We start from the raw sequence: 26,720 nt of genomic DNA on the forward strand, positions 1-26,720 counted from the left end.
TAACATTTTCTAAGTGAGACATTTTGCTTCCCTTTGTCCTCCCACTAGAGCGTGGCACGTCTCTCCTTCCTTGCTCCCTAAATAGTTGCTATCATGAATGTGAAGTCCCAGTTGCAGCAACATCCCAGGGTGATCAGGCACCTTGGAAGGCTCTAGACTATGCGTTACCACACAGCAGTGAGATTTCAGGGTTATAAGAGATAAAGATCTGTACTCAGTGTATCAAACCTCAATAAGAACATCAGGAATTCCTGTAACTGGAATAGATATCCCATAAATACCATGTGTGACGTATGGTCTTGCTATTTCCAAAGAGAAAACCAGAACCAGGGATGACCCAAAAAAGGAATACAAAGAGATTCCCAGCTAGGAAAGGAGATGCTGGCTGTGCCTGTAATGCCACAGGTGGCACAGGGGAAACAAGTGGGGATAATGACCCGTTTTTTCTAACTCAAGAGGCAGAAAAGGGCAGGTTAAAAGAATTGAATGGAGATGTGCCCTTGCACGCTGTGTGCGTAGCACTGGAGCTCTTGTCGCAAATATTGTGGATGCTACAAGATTAGATTTGTTCAAACAGCAACTAAACGTGTTGCTGGAAGAATCCAGCAAAGGCCACTAAATGTAAGGACACTGTGGCTGTCTTGGGGTGTCTCTGAGCCCCCCGTCCTGGGTGGCCTAAGGAAGATTATCATTGTGTGCTCATGCTGATCTTCTTTCTTCAGTTTTGCCACTGTTGGGGGCAAGGCAGGGCTTTGGCTTGCCCAGTAGTGCTCAGCTTTTAGTCTAAAATGGCCTCATTTCCTAATGCTCTCTTCTCTCTTCAGGGAACTGCCTCTCTCTGTGGCCTTTGCCACATCTCTGCGCTGACAAATGGACCGTAGTAATATGATTCCATGAGTCAGTTTTAAAACACTTTGTGCTTCTTTGGGATAAAAGGCAAGGCACTTGCAGGAAACAGGGTTTAAAGGATAATGACATTTGCAAGGTGCTTCTAGCAGAGGTGATCAGCCATGCATTCTCCTGACAGGCACAGCTCTACTGACAGCTGTCCCCTAGAAGTGGCCAACATGCCCCAGCCTCAATCATGTCAGGCTCTTTTTTATCTGTTTAAAAGGGACAAAACTGTTTCTATGGGATGAAGATCCCATTCAATCTCTGGCTGATGAGCACTGTAATCCACCCTGGTATCACACCACACAGCACTGCATCTTCCCATCCACCCTTCTCGGTGGGCTGGGTGTCTTCTTATCTAGGGGGGGTTTCCTCTGGGGAGGTTTCTGGGCTCTGTTTTCAGTTCTCCCTCTCTGCCCCTCTCTTGCTGTGGCAGGGCTTGCTCCAGAATCATTTCCTGTAGGGTTTATGATGCGAGACTTTGCCAGATGGATCGTTTTGCTTGCTACCAAGTGGTGTATTTGATGGTTGCAGGGGTGACAGCTCCCTGCAGCATGTGCTTGCTCTTAATCCATGTGCCTTCCAATTTGCACCAGCGCTTTGGTTGATGAAGTTTCAGTGCTCCCTGATCTGATGGTACACTTGCAGAGATCCACACTTACCGGAGACCCAAAGCTCTCCTCTTCTGAATAGAAATGTGCTACTATCTTGTAAAGGTATAAATTATAAAGCCTTGTCTGTATAATGAGTCTGCATTCCCCAGATAAATTACACAGACTCATAACGGCTTTGGCTTTTAGTTACCATTAATCTTAACTGGAAGGGAGTGCTGAATTTCCAGCAGAAGTTTGGGAGTTTTCAGATTTTTGCAAGAGTTTCATTGGAAGCTTGGTTGAACCATCCTCTGCTCCACCACTCCAGTGTGTGCACTCTGCTTGCTGTCCACATTTGGCTCCCAGCTGGCTGGCAGGACGTGCCCTCAGGGAGCAGCTGCTGTCTCAGGGCTGTGAGCATTTCGGGTCTTTGCTGGAGTGTTTTCCAAGTCTCGTTTGCAGAGCACTTTGGGACATCTTGCTGTGCCCTGGATAGCTGCGAAAGACAGAGCCAGAGGCAATGGTTATTCAAGGCAAAGCATGGAAATAGCTCTGCTCCGTGCACAACCCCGGCCTGTCAGGCAGTGGGAGGCGTCCACTTCCTTATGGGAATGGAAGACAATGGACAGGACAATGCATGGTTGAAACAAACTGAGCAGGGAGCTTGGCCCTGCCCTGAGCCATGCACAGGTAACAGCGTGGGCTGCTCCACCTGGGCACAGCCCAGCGGGAAACTCCTCCTTCGGAGAGCCATGGACTCCACGCAGGCAGAGAGACCCAAAAGCATGAGAGCCAGAACAAACTTGTCTGCTTGCTCGTGTGCCAAGCATCACCCACATGTGAGAGGTGCTGGGAGCCCTCCTTTGCCTGGGAGAGCCTGGATGTTCCCAGCAGGTGCTGGGCTGGAGCTGGATCATGGGAATACAGCCCTTGGCTCTGGCGTGCGGGCTGCAGCCAGAGGCAGCCTCGGAGCCCCTGCAGAGGTGGGATGAGCACAGAGGGTGCCAAGGAGTGGGGAGCAGCCCTGGCTCCCTCTGGGACAGGCCACAGCTTGCCCTGCTGCTCCTCCTGTGTCTCTGACTGGCTCCTGCCTGGCTCTGGTTCCAGCTTTCTTCCTCGAATCCTGTGTCAGTGAGGAGTTCAGTCTCAGGGATGGTGTCACTAACCTCTCCATGAGGCTTGTTCACGCTTTGGAAAACAGGATGGAAGAGAGTATCTCCTCAGAAGCCGTGACTACAGCATACAAGGTGCTGCAAAGGAGGTACTAGCCACACTGCTGGAGGTGTAATTGTGATAGGGTCTGAGCAAGGTGGGTAGTCTAGGAAAGGCAACTATTTTTAATGAGATTAAGAGCTCAATTGTAACAAATTCATGCTTTTGAGTGCCCAGCCCTTCTTTGAGTTATGTGAAGATGGGTCTGTATTCCCCAAAGCTGCTCACCTTCTGTAACCTGTATCAGTGCTCTAACAACAGGTGTTTTCCTTGCTAGAAGCCTTTGTTTTACCTTTGGAGACTCTGCTTTGGGCTGTAAGTTTATCTGAGTCTCTCAGACACAGGAATTACAGTGAAATTCTGCAGACTACCTTCAGGTTTTCTTGTAGCTTACAGGACTGTAAAGCTTTTCTCTAGAAAGAAGTTTAGATTTGGAGAAGCACCTGTATCCCAGGAACTTGAGTCATGCTGGCTGCCTCCCTCATAGCACGAGCTGGGGCTGGCTGACTTCTGCTGGGTCTGCTGGGGCAGCCCTGTTGTGGCAGCACACAGCAACGCTCAGGAGCGGGGAGGGACAGATGGAGCTGCTCTTCCTTGTGCCAGGCCTGCTCCTGGCTCTGGAAACTCATTCCCTGACAGAGGTGAGGAGCAATGCCAAGTCCCCTGCAGTACCTCTGGGTCTGGGTCCAGTGTCCTGGTGTAGTCAGGCCTCAGCAGCACGTCACTGTGGCTCTGTGACTCCTCAGCTCCTCTTCTTCCTGACCTCCTGCTTGCCTGCTGGCACAGCGTTCCGAGCATGACAGGGGGCAAGGACAGCGGGAAAGGGGCACTTCCCTACAGCTTGCCAAAAAAATGATCTTGTTCTACATGCTGGCTGCTTAGAGGAAGATGAGTCTTCAACTCCTCACTCACTTGGCCCCTTTTGCTGGGAAAGGAAGGGTCAAGTTGCAGCCCCAGGACCTGAAGGTGGGTCTAAAGGCGCAGGCTGAGGTTTGTAGTTCTGGGGTTTTTACTTTGGCAAATGAACTTGTAGAAAATCATCTAAGGAAGCAGAATTGCCCAACAAAGGAAATAATAATATATCCTTTTTGTGTGTGTTTTTGTTTTCCCCTGCAGTAACCACAACTCTCTCCTCCTGGTCCGGGCATGCCAGAAAATGCAACGAAACAGCCAAGTCCTATTGTGTCAATGGAGGGGTGTGCTACTACATCGAGGGGATTAATCAGCTGTCGTGCAAGTAAGTGAGTGGAGTTCTTGTGTCAATATGGAAATTCCTTGGCTGAGGGAGAGGAGACCTTTGTGCAACTGCCAGAGTGGGGGGGAGCTCTGAAGTTCTCCTGGCAATTGCAGGTTGAGCTGTGCAGGTTCAGAAAGGGGCACTAGAGGGGCAAGGGTGGGGGACAAGGATTCGTATTTTCCTTTTTTGTGTGCGTGTCACTGCTCACTTTTCCTGGCTTTTCTCCCTCTAAGAATATGTTTGTCCTGGCTGTTTCTTTTCCCTTTTTCCCCTTTCTCCTCTGCAGCTTCAGGGAAATTTGGGTCCCTTTTGCTCTCCCTGAGCTGACACGTTCTGCCCTCCAGTCAGGGGGACCTTCCCAGGGCACAGCCTCCTCCCTCCCCCTTTACTGGAGGGGTCCCTTGCTGAGACCTGCCCCGACCTCTCCTGTACCTCATGGGCCCAGGGTTAACACCCAGCTGTTCCCCTCTCTGTGCAGCTTTGTAGCCACTGTGGGATGTTTGTTTCCTCCTTCAAACCCACAATAAAAAACAGAGACATGTACTAAGTTATCCTTAAAATGAACGGCTTTGAAGGGTTTGCAGTGGGGCTGCACAGCCTGAGGGATGTGGAATGGGATGTGAGACTTTTTCACCCCTGGCTCACAGCCAGAAAGCCCAATAGCACCTCACACCTCACCCCCCAAGCCTAATAGTGCCTGTGGATAAGCTGTGCAGTCTGACTGCCAGTGCTGGAGGTGCAGGCACCCAGAGCACACCTGTAGGTGCCCCTGGGCTCCTGCACAGTCAGCAGGAGGGAGTGCCCTGGGTGTGCATCCACTGAGCAGATGGAATCCTCTTCTGAGCTCACCTGGTGACCCAGGCATCACTGCCCAGCTTGGAGAAGCCCAGAGCTGACAATTTTCTCCCTTTGGAGCCCAGAGACCTCTCAGTGGAGACACAGCCAAAGGTCTTTACGACAATGGATGTCAGCCCAGCAGCACTGCAGGATGTGATGCTCATCAGGCACCTCAGCTCCTCAGGCCTTGGAGGATGCACCTGAACTGAACCCTCACCCCTGTGGAAAGCCTGTGGGCTGGATCACACTGAGCACAACTCCTTCCTTCTCCCAGTACTCCATTGTTTTGGCAGGGAGCAGCAGAAAAGGCCATCTGGAAACGTATCCTGCTGGGCTCTTGTGCTCTTGCTCTGCAGTGCAGGGTCAGCTGTGGGGGAAGGAGCATCTCCCAGTTCTCCCAGACTTGCCCCTTAGACACAGAAAGAGCTGGGTAGGACAGACACCAGAAGCTGTGGCTTCCACGTTTGCCATGTGCGAGGAGCGGGAGCAGCCCCTGTCCCCACAGCCCTGTGCTTTAGTGTAGTTGTCCCTGCCATTGGCTTCCTGGTGGCACCCGGATCATCTTGTCAGTGTTCCCCACAGGAAACATGGGGGAAGCCCCATATTGCTGATAAAGTCACAGCCACTATTCTGGTGTAGCTGTAGCCCAGGAAGCCCCAGCAGTTCCAGTCTTTCCATTCTGGGAAGGGCTAAACCCTTGAAGTCTGGAGGAGGGTGTGAATCAACATCTCTATCTGTGAGCAAAGTGGTCATGCCAGAAGCATAGACTTCAAGGCTGTTTCTTTTGGAAAGAACTTAAATCCAGATCAAGATTCAAATCGGATCAATTTTCCATTACAACAAGAGTTACCTGAAATCCTGCCGTACAGAAGAATCACCTTTGCCTAGAGAAGAATACTGTGGTAGGTGTCAAACGTCTTTCAGCAGACAGACTGTTTTAGCCAAAGTAATTCCAGCCTCATGAAGAAACAGCCTGCCTTCCAACCAGGCTGCTCTGACAGCTGATGAGCAGAGGGCATGCTCAGTGATGGATTCCATTAAGATTTTACGTGCCACACGAAACAGCCCTAATTATTTCATCTCATTTGAAAGCCTCACTTGCAGATGGTAAAATGATATCCTTTTCCCATGAGTTCCAAGATACCAATTGCTAAAACCAGACGGGAATTGAGCAGGCATGTGTGGAAGGGCAGGAAAGTGTTACCCAGAAGGAGGTGCTGGGAAGGTCTGCACTGTCACTGTTCATCTGCCAGAAAATGTGGCTCCGTGTTCATGGAAACCCGGGGGACCCAGTGCCTTCCACACGGCACAGTCATTTCTGATCTTACTGCTTGAGGAGATCTCTGGATGTTCATTCTCCTTGGGTGCTTTTATCATTAAATCACAGACTGAAGATAAGAAAACCTGGCTCTTGAAGTGGTGTAATTTTAGAGTTTCTGGATTCCGAAGGATAATAGTTATTGAGGGATGCAGAAGCGTTTGAACTGAACAGTGTTTCCCATAAAGTGGCTCTCCCAGTGACATGGGTGATTCTTGGGGGAGATGCTGATGAATAAACAGACTTCCCCTTTGCCTGCAAAGAAAGAGTTGACATTCCACAGCTTCCTCATTGCACCAGGACAGGAGATCTGCTGCTGTGTTTGTGAAAGATGCAGCAATACAGACTCGGAGGAGAAAGGAAAGGAGGCAAACATACAGCTTCGACCTTCATTTCTGACCTCTGCAACAGCAGCCTTGGTCCTCCAGCCTCACTGTGCCTCTGAGCCAGGAGCATGGAGGAGATCAGTAGGTTCTGCTCACAACCTCTTCAAATGCTTTGGAGATCAACAGGAGCCACGTGAGCAGCTCCAGCGAGGAACAACAAGCGTCCATGTGCTGTTTCCATGTTGCTCTTCCAATAAGTCAGCAGGGCCTGGGGGGATCTCTGGTCCCCTGTGCCAGCTTGCAGCCCTCCCTCACTGAATGCTCAGGGGATTCTACCCCTCCAGCACCCATGTGATGTTGCCAGCCTTTCCAATGCCAGTTACTAGAGTTTTAGAGTGTTCTTGTTCACTGCCTGCCACCATCCTGTGATCGGCTTCCTGGAGTGGGTTCCGTTCTTGCAGCTGTCCAGAAGCACAGAAATCCTTCCTGTAGATGTTCCCCCTGGCAGTCTGCACCAAAAATAGCAGATGAGTTTTCAAATAATTTCTTCTCCTGATGTGGTTCATGCTCGATTTGCTACAAATATTGCCTAAATTGGCAGCGGGCCTTTTACTATTATTTTATAACAGGCTTTCCAGAAACATGGTCTTTTAAATCCTAAGGACCAGGTCCTCCTGGTCTTTTAAATCCTGAGGAACAAGTATTTGCCTGTAATCCCACTTCCTCCCTCCCTTTTCAACACACTTCAGCTACACCTTGGACAAAGCATTTTCTTCACTGAGGAAGAGCCCAGAATGGACTTGGAGCTGTTTCAGAAACGGTGTATTTCTGGATTATGTTCTTCAATAATTTTGTCCTTAATTTGAAGTAAATTCTACACATGCTGGTGTCAAAGGAAACCTGAACACAAAGCAATCTGTGCTGTTATCCTGACTCTGCAAACAGACCACCTGGAAGTTAGATGAGAGAAGTGGGATCTGCCTCAAATATTCTGCAAATTTTCAGCATAAACCTGGGAAATGACTGAGCCACACACAGACAGGACTGATGCAGCAGTCCTTGTGCTCCAAGCACTTGAGAAGAAGAATTTCTGAACCCTTCTCCAGACCATTTTGCTCAGAGAGGCCTTAGGAGCTGGACTCCAGGGCAGTGACAGACTTGAGTAGAGCACATTAAGGTGCCACAGAAGGGATGCACACAAGCAAGGCCTTGCACTGGGCTGGGACGCACAACAGTGGTGCCTGCTTTGTTGTGTCCAGTCAAACACAGTGTTGGGATGATTGGCAGCCTCTGCTCTTGGATCTGCCTCCATCCTGGAGCCCACAGAGTCCTTGGCACAACTTAGAGCAGTTGGAGGCTGCTCCAGTCTTTTATTGCTGGGTGCCCCACAGGGCTGTGCTGTCCAAAGAGCAGAAATGTTCTTTTAGGTCTTGGCACACGTTAGGTACAGTTGGGGTCTTCCCAGCCAAAGAAAGCAGCAAGTCAGGTCTCATCACTGCAGAGCCTTCTCTGCCCGCTAAAACGCTCTTCAGGTCTCTTTCATGTGGCCAGTGGAGTCAAAGTGATCTGCCCTGAGCCAGGATCTTGTGTGGGGTCAGAAGACTTAAAGAGTAGTACAGAGCAACACCCCCACGTCATGTTGGACCAGTTGTGCTCGCAAGAATCAGACTGGAGGATTTACAAATGCTGACAGATAAACAGACTCTCTGTGCTTGGGGTGACAGCTCTGCCTCACATGAGGGAGTGAGGTCAGAGGCCTGGTGCACCTCAGGCAAAAAGTGAGAGTCAAGGAGAGAATAAAAACAAAACAAAGCAAAAGGAGAACAGATCATTTCTAAACCAGCTGATGAATCCAAGTCACCAACTTTCAAAATCACATGTTCACCTCCTCCAAATGTATTGTTTCCTTCACATTGTCCCAGGAAAAGGAAAGATCATTCTGAAAGGTTGGCCACACCGCCAGCTCCCCTGTGCTTTCCCAGTGCACCATCCAAAGGTGTGAACATCACAGGGATCCTGTACAGCTGTGGTCCTGCTGGCAGCACTGTTTGCTCAGCTGCCCTGTGGCATCCGGAGCTGTTCCACCCCTCCCAGTGGCATTTGGTCAGCACGAGCTGCTCATTGCACAGCCACAAGGACGTCACTGTGCCATGGATGTACGAGCAGTTCTGTGGGGAGGTGTTGCAATGCCCTTGGAAATGAAGAGCCGGGGTGAAAATCTCCACATCCTGTTCCAAATCCCCTGAACCAGCCAGGACTCGTTCCTTGGGTTTTGCATGCTGTTTATCTTGGGTGATGAGATCAGGTACCATTTCAGGTTCAAGTGACCCATCTGTGCATCCTGCTCAATGCACTGTAACCGTATCAGACCCTTGAGGCCCCTCAGAGTGTGGAAGCCGATCCTGCAGCAGCAAAGGCTCGGTGAAGGCAACGACGCAGATCCTGCGGCGCTGCCACAGCTCAGCCGGAGCCGCGCCGCTGTCGTCACTGAGCCCAGCAGTGGATGTCCCTGAGGTCTGGACTCCACTCTGCAGCAAACATGCCTTGATTAGCTGCTCTGGAGAAGGCCTTTGCATTTATTCTGGTTGCTTTCTTTTCTTCCCGTCAGTGATTTTGTGGAGTGAAGCCTTTTGCGGCTCTCCAGAGCCTGATCATCTGGGACTGGTCAGGGGACAATGACAGAACTGTCTTCTTTTTCAGCCCTTCCCACAAAAAAGCAACATGCTTGAAACATTTTTTTCCATTTGCTTACATCAGTGCATTGTGTCCTTCTGCTACAGCTTGTCTTTTTTGTGTTATTTTGAAGCACCTGCTCATTCACGTTCTTCTGTAGCATGGGTTGCTTTATGAGAGCTACCGAATTTGGCATATTTTAATTAAGATCTGGGGGTGCAAAGGAAATGTGCCGACCCTTGCAAGATTTAGAGCAACAGCTGGACAGAGAAAGCTTTGCTTCCAGCAGGAACACTATGATAATGAATTAATAGTAGCAAATAATAATTAACAATAATTATTGCCCTGCCGTGATACAGGGCAAAATGTCGAAGTTCGTCAATTTTCAGAAATAAGTGCCCAGCAAACACCATAGAAATGAGTCATTCAAACTATTTTGGTTTGTACTTTCTGAGATGCTTTATTTTGACTGATCATCTTACTGCATTTTTGTTACCATGTAAATATCTCACTGCAATTCATCCTGAACCCAAGAGCAGAATCTTGCGGATGTTTTCAAAATGGGGTTTAAAAAAAAAAATAAAAGGTCTCAAGGTCAAAACTAAAAGAATTGGACATTTTCCAGCAATAATAGGAAACAGAATCTGGACAGAAAAACCCCTGACCAGTTTTATCAATGGCATTTGCAGGTAATTTTCAGAGGTAGCAATTAGATGCAGAGGGATGGAGTTAAGCAAGGACAGTTTGGGGAGTCTCCACTCAGGCTAGAGAGGGGACAAGGTGCTGTCTGCAAGAGGTTGGTGCAGCCTTGTACTTCCCCAGGACCTTTCCTACAGACACACCCTTGTCCCCTTCCCTTGTCCTTTGGGGAGAGACCCATTGGGCCTCCGTGAAAGCACCATAAAGTCCAGAGGTGATACCTGCAGGAAAGTCCACCATCTGTGTAGTCCCTGCAAGAGTTTTCCAAAGAAGGGGGGACTTGGTTTTGCTGCGACAGCCAGCCAGAACCTCCTGAGTCAAACATGCAGGCAGAAGGATGCCATGATCACAGCTCACAGCTCTCAACTTCAGTGAGCCTTAACTTTCAGGTATATCCCTCTCTGCAGAAGCGCTGCCCTTAGCACAGGCAGCAGATTTTAATGCAGAAGGGATGATCTCCACTGCTCTTCCTGTCCAGACTGGAAGACCCATGTGCCAAGCACGCTGGAAATTTCTTTCCTTGAAGTCACATCTGGGGCCACAGTGATAAATAATAAATCATCTTCAACAGCCTAGAAGTTAGAGACAGATTAAAGAAAGGAACCAAAAGCACTGCATGCTCTCAAAGGTCTCCTGGTCACTGCTTCTGCCTGCAGCCTTGCTTATGAGGAGCCAGGCCCAGGTGTGCCGGGGTGGCACATTGTGTCGTGACAGCTTGTACTCGAGCTTGGGAGGTGACAGAAGGTGCTCTTGTTCAGGGGGGCTTTTTATCTGTCACTTCTCCCAGTGCTGATTCACTGAGTAACTAAAGATGAAAAGCCTGAGCTGCCCTAGACTGTTGTCTACTGCCTTCTGTCTAGAGAGCTCCTCTCCCCACCCACGTTCGGCTGACTGCAGAGATCTGAAGATGGGCTACGTGGTAGCTGTCATGGCATTAAGGCTTCTTCGGCACCTTTTTGTTTTGCTTTTTCACTTCTTATCAATTCCTTTCTCTGGGCTTTTATTTCCTTCTGCCAGTTTTCCCATAATTTTTGGTCTTTCCTTAATGGCATGCAGCCTGAGTCACACTGGAGTTCCAGCCTTGGCTGACCTCTTGCAGATGTGCCCCTGAGATAGTTTTAGCTCCTCTCTGCCAAAACACCCCTTTTTGGGGTGGGTGGGACAATTGCTTCGTTCAGCAGCACCCTTGAGGCCCTTCAGTGTGCTCACAATGTCCAGGAAATCTCAGATCCCAGACAGACGGGAAGCGCGTTGCAAGCTAAACTGGATGCCCTTGAAGACTCTGTGAATAAGTTCCTGACTCTATCAGAGGTGGTGAATAAGCTTCAAAAAGGATTGGGAAGACACCTTCTCTTTTGGACTGCTTGCTCAAGCCACAGTGCAGTCTCTGAAGGGTTTCTCCAGTCCTGCTTCCCCAGGGCTGTCTTTGTGACTCTGTGCCACCCAGTGACTCATGGGTTGTGCTTTTTGATTTACAATGGGGCATCTTCTTCACTCCCCAGCACCAGCTTCCTCTGCTTCATTTCAGGGAAGGTCAACAGGCCCCACGTCCGATGGTCACTCCTTGGGCTGAGCTTTCCTTGGGAGCTGGCTTGGTGTGGCTGGTACATCTCCTGTTCCTCTGCCCCAAGATGAATGTCCAAGAATGAGAAAAAAGAGCCAATTTTTCAAAGATATTTGCCTGACCAGTGAGTCCAATTTTCAGTTTCAGAAGTGACTTGGACACTGAGAAACTGAAGTGTATGACTGGAGAGCTCAGTGCAGCCTCATGCAGAGCTGTGTCCTAAAGTTCTCCATGAGCAATTCGGGGTGCACAAATAGCCCAACACACTCCCACTTGGAGGTGTGAGCACAGGTCCCAAAAACCCAGATGCTGACCCACATTCGGTCATGGGCACTGAGGATGCCACAAGTTTTTTTGCACAGCTCAGGCCTACCCAAACTGCAGTGAAATCCAGCAAGAAATCAAGTGCCAAAGCCAGGTCAGTGTATGTCCATGATGAAGAACAACTATTAAAAATCAAGGTTTTCTGCATGGAGCCTGGACCTGGACCTGGACCTGGACCTGGACCTGGACCTGGGCCTGGGCCTGGACCTGCCCCACCCCAGCAGATGCCCAGGCTGGGAGCTGCCTGATGCTGTGCTGTGGCTGCTCCAGCCTCTTGCTGTCCTTTGCAGGAGACTGGCTGGGAGCTGAGCCACTGACATCAGACTTGACCTCTGATTCTTCTGCATTTTACTGAGGTGTCTTTCAGTCCCTTCCTATTGACCACTTGCAGGTCACTGCAGGACAGTGAGATCTCATGGGTGGCATCTGAGAGCGAGGAAGGTCTGACATGTACCAGGTGCAGAGCCTGCAGCTTCACTCACAGAAAGTTGAAAACCAAATGTTAAAATGCTATAAAGATAAAGCCCTCTTAAGTTTGGAGGAAAGAGAGGTCTATTGAGAAGGGAGGGAGTGAGTTGTGGGACAGGGAGGGGAGAGCTGGGATTTCAAGAAAACTTGGGATACTGTGCAGGACTGTCCAAGGAATATCCAGAAGAAAAGATGTGAAGTGAGGGGGGGAGACAAGTCCCTGGGGGAGAAGTGTTTGACCATGCCAGGCTGGGCTCCCATCGCTTCCCAGGCTCACCTGCAGCTGCAGAGGGTCACAATGCACAGGGAGCAGGTGCTGCTCACCCTGGGCGGTTCTGCAGCTCCTGCAGCACCCCTGCCCATGTCCCTGTGCTCCCCAAACCTGGCTCAGCTGGGGAGTGCTCTGGGGAGCTACTCATGGGCTGGTGCCAACGCCTGCTGGCCCTCAACTGCAGGGCACCTTCCCTGCCACCTGAGCATCGTGTGAAGGTGTAACTGATGCCCAGGAGCTGGCACATCCCAGCCCATCAAGTGACCCAGGCCAGGATAGCCTGAGAGAGCCTCACATTTGGACAGCATGTGAGACCCCTTCAGCCCAGCTTTCTTCTCTGTCCCTTCCTCTCTGTTAACACAGAGACTCTGCACGTGCTTTCTCTCTAACCACCCCGTGAACACCCCGTGGGTACTTCTGGGGTCAGAACGGGGAGACGCTTTCCACACCCAACGCTCGCTGTCGCCTGAGCAGCTGCTCACTGCTTTGTGGTGCCTCTTGCCAGTCTACAGAGCAGCTCCACGGAGTCTCTGAAAGTAGCAGCCAGCCCATCTCAGTCTTCCTGCCAGCTGGTGCTTCTAGCAGGTGAGAAGGAAGGAGGCAGGCAGAGCAGGACAGAGCAGGAGGGGTTTGGCTGCCTGCTTGAAGACCCAGGCCTAAAACCAGAGCTGGAACACTGATGTTGCAGGTGCCTTGTTAAAGCAAAGCAAAGAGTAAATACGCATGTAAAGCCTTTATTTTTTCCATTCATCACAATGCACTTTTTATTTCTGACCTTAGCCTCAAGAACTGTGCCAGACATGTTCTGTGATTTCTCCCCTTTTCCCCTCCAGATGTCCAAATGGATTCTTCGGACAGAGATGTTTGGAGAAACTGCCTTTGCGATTGTACATGCCAGATCCTAAGCAAAGTATGTTTGAAGACAAAAAATGCACCACACTACTTAAAACCTCCCGGGCACAGCGGTGGATGTAGAGTGGTCTAGTCAGGGCTGGCTCTTGGTGTCAGCTTTGGGTAGGGCTTAGGGCTGCAGGTAAGGGTGAAGGCTGAAAGCAGACAGATAGGAGCCGTGGAAGGGATCAGAAGGGGCCTCAGTTCAGCCTGTTTGGGTGTCATTTTGCTATCTTGTTTCTCTCTTTCTGGTTTTCTCTCTTCCGGTAGGTGTCCGATCGAATTCACAGGAGACCGGTGTCAGCATTTCGCAATGGTCAGCTTCTCCAGTATGTCTCTTTCTACTTCTCTCTCTCCTTGTTGTTGTAGCTCTGTGTCATGTCCTTAAAGCAGGTTCTTCTGTTCTCCAAGAGCCCTCTTCCTGTCTTGTGCGCTCCCAGCTCTGCTTGGTCCTAAGAGGAGCTGTGATCGTGTCCAAGAGGAGAACCGGGGCTCTTGTTATCTCCCCATCTGTTAGAATGGGCTCTGCTTTCACTTCTGATCGCACTGAATGCTGCTTGCTCCTTTCAGGCAAAGTGCAAATGAGGCCCGAGGTTATGTGGTGGGCGTGCTGTGTGAGATGAGCCTGTGCTGTGTGCGGAGCTGGGCCTGCCAGCATTGCTGTCCTGAAATGGATTGTGCTGTGCAGGGCAGGATTTGGGCATTTTCCCTGTGCTGTGCAGGGCAGGATTTGGGCATTTTCCCTGTGCTGTGCAGGGCAGGAGATGGGCATCTTCCTACCGCTCCTGTGAGGGGGATGTGAAGTCTCCTTGAACCGACGGAGGAAATCACAGCGAGGGTGTGACTGTAATGAAATCACTTTACAGTCTGTGGCACAGAGGTCACGCTGGTGGTTGCCACTGCCTCGGGGCTTCCCAGCCTCACTGCCATGCAGGATACAGGATAAACCTGCCAAATGGGCATCAGACTATGCCCCTCCTGGACTCCTGTTCCTGCCTCTCCTAGGGGGCTGGAGAGCCTTGCATAGGGGATTGAGTCTGGCTACAGTGACCGATCCTCTAATGCGTTCAGTGAGTGTAAATACCCAAAGCCTTTGCACTTGGTGCTTCCCAGTTTCTGGTTTCTACTTCCTACAGGTCTCACTTATAGACATAACTAGCTCATTTTGGTCAAGGTGAATAATTTTTCTGGGTCTCTATTCAGTCAGTGTCCCAGCATCAGTGGGATCCTGGTCTGGGTAAGGACTGACCTGAAAGGAGAGGCAGTTACAGTGCAGGAAACCTGGGACCCTCCCTGTGACCCTTCCTGTGACTGTCCCTGAAACCCATCCTGCCTCCCCTCTGGCTGCTTGGACCACCACAAATGGTGGGTTTAAATAGAGGCTTTTTAAAAAGAGCCAAAAAAGAGGCTTTAATTAGTGGTAACCAGAGGAGAAATGCCTCTTCACGATGGCTCCTTGATTGCCAGAACTCCTCTCCCACTGCTCTGTGAGGAATCCTGCCGTCCTCATCCTGAAATGGCAATTTCGGGAGTCTCATTAGCACATCTTAATAGCTGGCAAGTGCTGGAATTAGACTCCCTTGCATGGAGCATACAGACAAGATGCAAATGGGCTTTGTGGGGCCCTTGGGGCAGCTCAATGTTTTTACATTGCCTTTTGTTCCAAATTGGCTCCCGAAGTAGAAACCTCCATTGATTTATCCTCCCAGACTCCAACATCCAAGCAAGCTCTTTTTGAAATCACAACCCAAAATGTTCTATTTTGATCTTTCACCTGATGCTAAAGGGTTTCCTTCCCTCTTGGAAGCCCTGGGTGCCAGGGCCCCGGCTGCAGCCAGCAGTGGGATGCTCCCCCCATGAAGCTGATTTGTAGCACGTTTCATGAGGTGGTGTCCCACAGGCTGAAACGTTATTGCTGCCATGCTGCAAAACCAAAACAGAGGTGAAAATGAGTTTTCTATCAGGAAAATGCCTTTTGAGAGCATTAATGGCAGGAGTAAACAGCATGGGGTTTTTTTCCCCAGCTTGCAGAATCCAGCTTTTTATGGGACTGAGGAACAATGTTAGAGGAACAATGCCAGCTTTAAAACTGACACATGTACATTTCCTTACCTCAAGTCTGCTTTAACCACAGCATAGTAAGGTAAAAACAGCTTAACAATCCAGGCTACCTGTCTGAACTTGGATAAAATTCATATAAGAAGATGATTCATACATGTTTATAGCTGTTTTCACTTTCAGGTCACAGTTGGGTAATATAGATAGCAGCAGCACTGAAGAAAAGCTTGCACTGAACTTGCTGTTTTTCTGAGTAGAAAAAGCATTTCACTCAAGTGTGGACCCTGCAAATGCTTACCTTCTACTTTGATCAATAATTAGGGCACAGTAGAAGTTGCTGATGTTCTATAATTCACTCAGTGCTTCATCCCATATGGGTTCTGACAGGTCAAAAGCTGAAACAGATTAAAATGAGGTTCAGGCATTTCCACTGGAAATAAAATAGCTCTGTCCTGATTCATGTTTTGAGAACCCTGCCAGCATTTGACAGATACTTAAATAAGGACACCTATATTGGTGTTGTTTTAAATGTATTTGGGGTATTTCAGGTTTTCAGGCCTAGATTGGATCCTCCTGATTCTTTAATATGAATATTAAGTATTACAATGACTTTTAGTAGGTATATCCCCGGGGCTGAGCCAGAGTCTCTGCAGAGTGAGCTAAATTGAAGATGCTGTTCTGAAAAGATATGGCAGATACTTTGCTGAATTTGGGCCACAGATGGAGATGGTGCAGCATCCCAGCATCGTGCCAGATGTTGTGTGCTCTCTTTTTGGGAGCAGCTTCCTACCTCTCTGGTTTAAACCCTTATTCAGGTTTTGCTCAGGTAAAAGTCCCCATGTTCTCCAGGAGTTCAGGCTGTCTTTGTCTCTTTGACAGGTAGCTCTGGAGTTCTGTTTTTCTCTGATTGCCCAAAACACCTGCTAGACCACTACAGTCATTAAGATGAAAATTAGATGTATTTAGTTAGGTTTTCTCACATGTGATGTTTCTTTATGTTGCTGTTCCAACCATATGAGCAGGTGCCTACTGCCAGCCCTCCTGGATATATACACCACTGCTTGAAAATGAAGAGAAAATGTTAAAGATGGAGGTTTTTTCCCATGTCATGCTCACACTGTTGCTATTTTCTAACAGATGGGTGCAGAGGAACTCACTAGGAATTGTATTAGTGGGGTAGCTCAGAGTCTGTCCTGACTCCATCCACACATAAGGCTGATGGATCAAGGTTAGGAGATCATATTGGTTAGGTTTTAACTGTGAGAAGAAACCCTTATAGAGGGACATTAAAGCAACATTTAAATCAGTTGAAATTTAAACTGCAGAGAATTAATAATGGCAGTGAGCAGAGGGGACAGTGATTGTTTGCAATCACTGTGTGAAACAGAGGAATGCCCTGGCAGAGGAGAACAGAGAGAGTTATTTCCATGGGTGATGAGTCATTAAATCCTCTTACTAAAATGTTTTTCACATCAAAGTCTTCGTGACTCCATGTCTCCATAGACAAACTCGTGGCAGTAGCTGTCAGGTGGCTCCTGTGGTACAGGTACCTGCAGAGCCACAGACCACAGGAGTCTCTGTCCCTGCCTTAGTGAGAACAGAACACATCAAACTCTTGTTCCACAGCCAGAATGAATCCCTGTCAATAGGATCCACGGACCATTTAGCCTCTGCAGCCAGATTTTCCTCTCTGCTGGCACACCTGGGTGAAGAGTGCAGCAATATCCAAAAGAGGCAGGAAGTCTGAGAGCTTCTGCTGGGTGCTGGAGGCTCACCCAGTGTAGAGCTGCCTCCTGGGCCCAGCTGCACAGGCACAGCTATGCCTTGTAGCTCTTCCCAGAAGACAGAACCATGTCCAAAATCATCTTTCCTTCTAAGAAACTCTTTGTTCAAAGCTGGGCTGGCACCTGTATTTCATAGCTGCCTGTTCTACATCAGATCAAGATCTACCTCTGTCTCGTCTCTTCTCTCTTCTGAATCAACTTTGCAGGTCATTGTAAAATCCTCCTGGAGGTTTACTCATAACTTGCCAGGCTTTGGGCTGGCTGGTTGTAAAGGTTTTGTAAAACACATTGGCAGCTGTTTCAGTCCTGGTGCCGCTGAGATCCTGAGAGTTAAACGTGGTCAGCAGGAACATTTACATGTTTCCTAAGTCTGCATATTTGGATTCTTTCCACTTGTGATTTATGGAACAATTTAGAAATTTGGGATAAAGTTTTATATTTATGCTTCCCTCTTGCCTGTGGAAACGGAAACTTCATCTTAACTTTGCTGTTTATTCATCTCCACAAATAATCATCACCAATCTGGAGGACAAATGTCATACCATTCATCTTGGTTAGTGAAATATCTTCATTTTCTACTTTGTGATCCAATTAAAGTTGCAGTCCGTGGCCTGGCTGTAAACACCCTGGAACAGAGCTGACATTCATATGCAATGTCATCTAGCATATTCTCCATTTTTACACCGTATTTAATTCTTGGTTTCTTTACAAATTGAATTTTAATTCATACTTGGAGCCTTCCTACTGGTCTGCTTGGAAACAGAGAGCAGGATTTTCAGGTATCCATTGGGAGAGCAGCTTTGTCTTCAGCCTGTTCCCACAGCAGCACACGAACTGGCTCTGGTGCTGCTGGCTAAGCCATCGTGGAACAGTGTAGGTTTACTGGGCCAGAGGCTTCTTGTTTCTCTGGAGGATGGTCCCTTTCCCCCAGCACTCACCAGGCTGTGTGTGTTGGTCACCACCCTGAGAGGTAGAAGTGACCCTTCTGAGGGGTGGCCTCTGGATCCTGGCTCCTCACACTGAGCTCAAGTGTCCTCATGAGCAGAGGGATAAATGTACCGCTTCAGGCTCTTCTGGGAAGAGTCTAGATCTGAATTTTAGCTTCTCTGTTCACCTCACTTATTCAGCAGTGGTTTCCTTCCTGTTGTGACTGCAATATAAAAATGATAAGTGAAAGATTACTTCTTTATTTTACCTAACTCTCTGCTTCCTCCTCCACCTCTCACTCATCTGACCCCCAAACCAGTATTTAGCAGCATTTTAAATTCCACAGACATTCTGCAGCTTCCCTTCAGTGACCCAGTAACTGCTGACCACTGAATTACAGGGGGATGGCTACACCTTGGTGTGGCTGGGTAATTACAGGGTGGTGGTGGTTTAGCAGGGCAGGGTTATTCCTCTCCCCTGGACACAGCACAGGTTACCCTTGGGATCTCCTAAAGCTAATGGCATGCTCATCCACAGCCCATTTGGAATACTCTGTTGTTACGTGTTTGGACTCTTGATGCTGACAAAATCAGTTTTATTGATGCAGTACTGGAGAAGGTAAATGGCCGTGGAGGTTGTGGAACACTTACAGACTTTCTGTTCCTGGAGATCCCACGTGCCACCCAGCTCCCAACACACACAGTGTCCTCTGTCCCCATCGTGACCCCTGTCTTGCACTGCTCCCTGTATGCCCTGGGAAAAACCTGAATCAGAGCCCTGCAAGTGCTGCTCTTGTCAGTACAATTGATTAGCAACAAAATTATCATCAGTTTATTATCTTGCTAGTCCTCAGATGTCAATTCTCCACTTTGTTTCTTGCCTTGGAGCATGCTCTGTGTCCCAGAGAGCGTATTTTGAGGGAATAATGTGCAGTAACTAAGCATCTTATCGACGTTCTTGGGCAATCTGAAGTCCAAGTGAGCACAGGCACAGTTTTCACAGCTGTTTTCTAAGGCTTTTATCCTTTTTAACCATCCTATAAATCTACAGTTCAGTGAGAATCATCTTGCTTGAGGTGTTACTCCTACGGGAATACTTTACATTAAACGTTTTTGTCTGTTCATCTTTTAAAATAACTCCAATACATCACAGTCAGAAAGTCACTGCAGATGAAGCAAATGCAGGACTTTGTCTTTTGTCGGATGCTGAGAAACAGCATTTTCAGAAAGGTTCAAGAGGCACATTTGGAATGAGATTTTCCAAAGAAACTTGTGTCCCCAGTTCAGCTATCCTGGGGAGTCTCACAGCAGTTCAGGGTGCTCAGCTGTAGCCTCTTGCCCTGACCAGGGAGGATGTGTGGAGAGCAGACAGAAGGATGATGATGAAGGTTATGAGAAAAATGCTGTGCCAGTTTGCTCAGCCTACAGCTGCCATCTCAGGGCTGTCTCACTCTAGTTTATTTGCGTGGTAGCCTCTGGATAAATTGCTTCCAATGGAGCTTGTCCTGTGCGAGCTGGAGAGCTCTGCTGCACTCCGCAGCACTGCATCTCTCAGTTTGTCTCTGCTGGTGGGATTGATCCACTTCACTTCAGCCATCACAAAGCTTCCCTCTGCCACGAGCCTGAGGTGCAAAACACCTCCTCATTGCAGCCACCTCCATCAGCCTGGCATGAATCCCTGTCTGGAGGAGCCAGAGGACCTGCCTAGACCTCCTGCCTCCCAGCAGGCAAGCGTGCCAGGCTGGTGGTCTGACTGGGAAGGTGAGTGGGACACAGGTGGAGTGAACTGTCCCAGGACACGGGATGTGCCCACCAGGAAAGGCTGAGGGAGTTGGGATTGTTCAGCCTAAAGAGAAGCTTTGGGCTGACCTAATTGCAGCCGTCCAGTACCTGAAGGGAGATGACAAGAAAGATGGAGAGATTTAGAAGGGCCTGGAGGGACAGAACAAGGGGGAATGGCTTCAAACTGTCAGAGAGCAGGTTTAGATTGGATATTAGCAAGGAATTCTTCCCTGTGACAGCAATGAGACACTGGCACAGGTTTCCCAGCCAGCTGGCTGTATCTGCTCCCTGAGGCTGGGGAGCCAAAAGAAGCAGCAGTTCTGACATGAGAGGGGAAGGCTCAAGCTCCCCAGGTCCTGCCCACCCCCTCTGTTCGCACAGGCATTTCTGAGTTTGCAAAAAAGTGAAAATGTGAGCAAAACCATGAAAATGTTTTGAATTGCACCCGTTTCTGGCTGCAGCTGTTGCAGCAAATCCTGGAACAGGGAGAAATGTGTGCATGCAGATGGACCAACAGCTGAGATTTATAGATGAAGTCTGAGGTATCTCTACATGCATTTGTCAGTGTCAGGGGAAACAGGTGTGTGCAATGGTAGGAAGACTTAGGAGTAGGTCAGGGCTGGATGTGATAACCAAGTGGTTTAGGATGGATATATTCTGTCCAGTTCTCTGCTGCCCACCACATTATGTCCACGTCACTGCCACACGTACAAAATGACTGTGAAATGCACTGTAGAGTTTGCTGTTCCTTTTACACAAATGTGAGATGTGAAGCAGAGAGCAGCCAGGTTTTGTGGCCTTTAAATTATACAAGATCTTAAAGAACCCCAACTCCTCCCCTCCCCAACACCCCCCAAACATCAGCATTGTTTTGAAGAGAAGAACCTGCTTTAGAACACGTGTTTACATGTTCCATAACGATTAGTGCTAATCCCCCCCCCCAACCTAAATTTTGAACAGCACTGCAAAAGAAAGCCAATATTTCTGTGCAGCAAAAAGCAGTTCCTATGGAAAATAGAGTAAATAAATCTGGACATCTCCAAGCTGCAAAAAATCTTGTGTGTATGGTGATTGGGAGCAGCAGAGCTCACTTTTGTGTATGGTGGTAAGTATGGAGAACTTTCATGTATGTGTAAGAAAAGCTGTCTTTAGGTGAGGTCTGTACCAGGAGAATTACTAAAAAGTCGGGATACCTGTTTTGCACTGTTGATTCATTGGATAAACTCCTGTGCTCAGCACTGTCTCTGCAAGATGAACTGATGTGCTGAGTGTGAATCTGAAAGCACGTGCTCCACTTTGGGCTCTCTGCAGCACACTAAAACAATGCAGAACCACGGCAGAAGTGCAGTTGGGAAGGCCACAGGCTTGAGGGAAGCTTTCAGTGCAATCTGCACTTTTAGATGCACTGCCTTGCCCAGGCACCTCATCCCTTGCAGCATCCGTGGTTCGCGGCAGCTCCAGGCTGCCCGGGGCAGGGCTGGCAGGGCCAGGGGCTGGAGGGGCTGAGCTGCCAGGGCTGCTGTGCCCCTGGGCCAGGTGTGAGGGTGTGGGCAGCAGGACGGTGCTGGCGAGCCCCAGGCCCCAGCAGGAGCCCTCACACCCCTGTGCCCAGCGCTCCTCCCAGGGTGGGAGACTGGCCAGGGCAGATTTGCCCTGTGGAAAGGGAATGAATGGTTTCTACCAGGCTCATGCAGTCTCTATGTGTTTTGACCTGTCAGGAGTTGTTTCAGAACAAGTGTACCTTTCCTAGTTTGGTTTTTTTTTTTTTTTCCTGCCTAAACAGTGAATTCCATATCAGGTACTAACAAACATGGCTCATCTCAAAAGAATTCATAATTAACTGAAAGAATTCATAATTAACTTCCACTGCAATTTGTTTGGGTCTTTCTTTGCATAACATGTGAGTTGTGGTGGGGGTTTGAAATGCTCTGAAGCGTACAGTGTCTCTGTGTGAGTGCTGCTGAGCCTACCAAAAGCTAACCTGCTGTAACTGCACAGTGTGTGTGTTTGTATTTTAGAGTTCTCTGACAGACCTGTTTTTCTTTTTCTCTTTCTCTTCCTTGTCTTCTTTCTGCATTGGCAGAGCATCTTGGATTTGAATTAAAGGGTATGGAACAACCATTCATTTATTAATCAGAAGCCATTAAGAGCTTCCCACATTATATTTATGGCTTTAATGGGATGATTAAAAAATCAGCTATTCTGTTCTCTTCCCTGGCACCAAGATAGATGTTTGGATTGAAAAAAACCACCAAAACATCAACCAAAACCAAAGCAAAGCAAAGCACAAATTCTAAATGCAAACCTATAAAAATGCACGTGTATTTTTAGCAGCACTTTTTTCTTTGTTCCAAGCAGCGGCGTGGTGTGCGTGGCATGACTGGGATGTTACGATTGCCATACGTCTCCATTCAACATGCTTTTGTGTATTTAACTGAAAAGCTGGAGTCTGTGTCCATCCAAAAGGTTGCCTTGGGGAACGGGCAGGCATTCCAGGAATGGGAAGACAAGTTCTAGAACTATCAGGGCTTTTCTAGGAACTGCCATCCCGGACACACTAACCTCCACCGGATCCTGCAAAGAGTCAAGATGGGCTTTGCCGTTCTTCCTCCCGAAATCTAGCAGCTCATTTTGGTCCTTGAGCAGGATGAAATTGTTCCAAGAAAGATGGCATGAGACAAGTTAGTCTAGAAAATTATCCCAAGGAAGTCAGTAGCTGCCCATGGGAGTGGAGGGTGTAATGCTGAGCACCCCAGTGGCAAGCTTGGGAAAACACTGCAGTAAGTCAAATGCTTTTAAAAATATCCCCTTTGGGCATTTACCTGCTCCTGCCCAGTTGCTCATAACCATATTATTTTCCTTCCATTCTCCTCAGTCTGGTCTTAGATATAGATCAAGTTATCCTTTGAATAAGTAGTGGGGAAATCAAATCCTTGAGGCAAGGTTTCCCTGGAGTGTACAAACCAAGAGCAGGGAGGGCTGCTCAGGTGGGAGCAGAGAGATTGGGCAACCTGGGATGGTGGAAGGTGCCCCTGCCCATGGCAGGGGGGTTGGAACAAGATGAGCTTTGAGGTGCCTTCCAACCCAAACCATTCTAGGATTCTGTGATGATTCCAGGATTGATCACTTAAAAGCATTGACCTGGCAGCGTCAGCTAGAGCAGATCTTCACATGAGGATACTTCAATTCCCTTTGCTAGAGGTATGGGGACACCAGTATTTCAGCTGAGGATCCTAACTTGCCTTCTGAGGTCCCTGAGATGGAGGGACATTCCCTAACTGAAGCTGGAGAAATCTATCTCCTCTAGGTTTTGCATGCCTGATCCCCCAGGACTGGAGTGCAACCCCCAGCAGTCCTTCCCCGATGCAGAAAATGTGTGAATTTTGTAGTCAGGGCGCTTCAGAGAAAGCGGTGCTGCTAATGCTAATACACTTAAACGAACTTTAAAACGGAGGATTTTTGACATCCCTTTTTTGTTGACCTCTTGTCCTTCTCCTCATCCATTCTCAATGTCACCACAGAACCGCACACATCCTGTTCCCAGTCTGCAGCCGTCTCTCCTCTGTCATTCGTCTGTCACTGTCATGCCTTGCTGGGACACCGTGGCTGGACTGTGACTGTTGGCATTGTGTGGCACCCCATGGTTTGTTCATAGCTGTAAAGTGCTGTAAAGTGCCGATGCTGCTGCTGCTGAAGACGTGGTGTTTGTAGAGCGTAGAGACACAAACGGACGAGCCCTGCTCTGGGATCTCACCTGCCCAAATACAAAGTTGCAGCGTGCACTCTGTTCTTTCCTTTCTGTTGTTGTTGAGATGGTTTTGTGCAGCATGAAGATACTGTTATTGAGCATCAACTTTAATGAGATGGTGGGAGCCAAGCTAAATTACTATCAGCAGATCATTCAATTTTTAGTTTGCAGCAGTGATGCACAGCCTCACACTTCACTGCTTCATGTAGCAGAGCTGTCAGCTCGAGACAGAGAGGCCAAATCTGCATTGCTGACCAACTGAAACATTCCCCGTGCAATTCAGGTGAAGGTTCAGGACAGTCAGACACGCCAGAGTCAGGGTCTCATACCGACATGATCACCAGAACAAAGGCTGGGATTTGAGCCTTGGCCAAAGAATTTTGTCCTGTTATAGGTAAAAAAAAACCAACCCAAACAACCAACAACAACAACAAAAAACCCAAACCAAAATAACCCCCCGTAGTTTTAATGTCTTTGCTCTTTCTTCCTCCTCCACGATTCAAAGGGAATGATTTATACTTAGGGAAAAAAGTCTTTGTAGCAAAAAACACTGCTGGTGAAGAATCTTTGGAAAAATTGGCTTGATGGATGAGTCCATGCTGAAAAGTGACCTCCCTCCCAGCCTTTTTGGGTTTTTTTGTTAGTTTTTGCCCAGTGCCATCCATAACCAGGATGTGATCCCAGCTGGTTTTCCTAATTTATGTAAAATCTCTAAAACTCCTGTCTGAAGGAGAGAGCTGTACAACTGTAATCCAGGTCCCAAAGATGTGCAAGAGTGAGAAAACGTGTCTGCCATGGTTGTGATGCCTGGAATAGGGCACCCATACAAAAGAAACATGTCATTGAAGGAGAAGTTTCACCCCAGAGTGTGTTCTTCCCCCATTCCAGCTCCACCTGGTGCCTTATAGGGGAAAAAAAAGACCCACAAGAATGCTTTGTATTTTGCATCTTCATGCCAGGGTTGTCTTACTTCCCAGCCCTTGTTCACCAAACCTTTCTCCATTCCCATTTTGAGAGTTAGAAAGAGGTAGCACATTTTTCCTACCACCTTTTTTTCTCCAAAAATGCTTTTTCCAACCTAGAAAGGCAAGCTGAAATTGTTCTAAATATGCAGTTGTCTGGAATGTTTCCTTGCTTCCCGCTCACTTTTTTTCCCTGAAGTCCAGTCCCAGGGGTTTCTGGGACCAGACCTGTTTCTCTTCTGGTTTTGTATTTGAGTGTTTGGTAGCACAGGGGTATCACGGGGTCTGTTCAAGGCATTTTGAGTGGTGTGGTAAAGCACACTGAGCACATTCAACCATGGCATGACCTTTACTGCCTAATCTAGACGAAAAAAAATTCAATGAATATTAAAGAAGGCACAAACCCCAATAACTTTAACACTAACACATAGTGTGGGGGCATGAGGACATCGTTCATAGCTGCTGAACTGAAACACTCATGGCAGCTCAGCACTGAATCCTTCTCTCAGTCATCCAGCTGGAGAACCAAACTGCCTCTGCTGCTCTCAGTGGAGCTTGCTGGACGTCACATCTGCTCTGCTGTAGCCATGGAGGAAGAGGTGTCCTTGCCATGGTGTTGCTGCCTAGGTGCAGTACAGTTACACTCCAAGCGAGATCCAAGCATTTCCTGGGAGCTCTGGTTGATGGGAATCAATCACCTCACTTCCAGCACGGTCTGGGTTTTGATGCAAGTGACTGGCTCTTCTGGTTTGAAAGGTAGCCCGTGACACATGCTGGTATTTGAGAGAGGCAGCAGCAAGCTGCTTACGTTTTGTGTGTGCCTCTGAGTTACCTGGTGCAATGGAATCAATCGCCTCCTAGGCTTTCATTAAAAATCCATAACTGGTTCCTACAGTCTGATTACTCCACTCCCTCTTTTCTTTGCCTGACACGCTATCACTTTTCCATCCTCATGCTGCTTTTTGACTGTTCCAGGATGTCCCTTTCAGCACCTACATGCTTTGGGGCCTGTTGCTCGGTGGTCCTCCCACACCACCCAGCTCCAGGGCATGCAGCTGCTGCAAGGCACGGGCATCCTGAGCCGGGCAGAGCAGAGCCTGTGATAAGGGATCACAGGGTGTGTGTGCTCATGGTGAGTGGGGCATGCTCCAGGGCTTCTGTGCTAGGTGACCAAGGCACCGGAAAGGGGTGGATCTGCTGGAAGGAAGAGGAGATTTTTGGGGCTTTTTGAGATTAGTCACTGTGGGAAAAGAAGGGAAGGTGAGAAGTGTGAGTGCAGAAGGGGTGAGCTACCGAGTGAGAGAGGGCAAAGGCACAGGGAGACACAAAGAGTCTTTTGAGGGGTGAGTAAGTTTGGGCCAGCTGGGCTCAGGCCTGGGGCAGCCATTAGATGGGCAGTGGATTGGTAGGAGGTCTGCCCAAGCCCTGTCCTCTGTCTCACCCCACGCAGTGCTGGTTCCTGTGCAGCCAGACGCAGCCCTGGTGCTGGAGCCCATCGGTAACCGGTTCCTTTCTCTCCATTTGCAGAAGCAGAAGAGCTCTACCAGAAGAGGGTTTTAACCATCACGGGAATCTGTGTTGCCTTGCTTGTGGTGGGCATCGTCTGTGTGGTAGCTTACTGTAAAACCAAGTGAGTATGGGGGGCTGGCAGGCAAGAACTGGCCAGAGGTTAGTGAGTGGCAGTGTTCATGTTCCACACTTTCGTGCTTTTCACCCAAATGCAATTTTCAGGAGATGATGTGCTGTGGTACCCCCAGGAAGGTCTCACGCAGGAGGCTGGTGAAGCTGTCTACCAGGCTGTGTCTCAATAGGATGTTTTCCTGGCACCATTTGCTTATCCCCTGGAACAGCATCAGTTGGCCCAGCCAGGTGATGCTGTGTTACAGGCAAAAGCTGGCCCCCAAGCCAGCAGCTCAGCTTCTGCCAGCAGAAGCACACTGGGCTGTTGTTCAGGAGCTGTGGGCTCAGCTATGTACATTGCAGGGACTTTTGGAGCAATTCTAATGGAACAGGAGACTTGGGAACCTCTTTTATGGTCAGCCTTCCCTGCCTGGACAGCAGTTTTCTCTCTACTCTGCCTGCACCTCAGTTCAGGGTGCCCCTGGGACTCTGTGGGTCTCATGGAGCAGTGTCCCACCATGGGCATGGGTAGGCTT

General features: G+C 48.7%; 1 protein-coding gene across 4 annotated transcripts in view; it reads left to right on the top strand.

Annotated features, from left to right (window-relative positions):
• Positions 1-26,720, top strand: part of NRG2 (neuregulin 2) — a 156,250-nt gene that overhangs the window by 121,113 nt on the left and 8,417 nt on the right. For 2 of the 4 annotated variants that reach the window (XM_039559363.1, XM_039559364.1), the window contains 4 exons: positions 3,813-3,933; positions 13,575-13,633; positions 21,938-21,961; positions 26,092-26,194. In XM_039559363.1, the coding sequence (XP_039415297.1) occupies positions 3,813-3,933; positions 13,575-13,633; positions 21,938-21,961; positions 26,092-26,194 (307 nt within the window). Of the gene's footprint in view, positions 1-3,812; positions 3,934-13,246; positions 13,324-13,574; positions 13,634-21,937; positions 21,962-26,091; positions 26,195-26,720 lie in introns of all 4 variants that reach the window. The other 2 variants (XM_039559361.1, XM_039559362.1) reach the window with 2 other exon arrangements.

The sequence above is a fragment of the Corvus cornix genome, chromosome 13 (assembly GCF_000738735.6).
Source record: "Corvus cornix cornix isolate S_Up_H32 chromosome 13, ASM73873v5, whole genome shotgun sequence".
In the NCBI taxonomy this organism is placed as follows: Eukaryota; Metazoa; Chordata; class Aves; order Passeriformes; family Corvidae; genus Corvus; species Corvus cornix.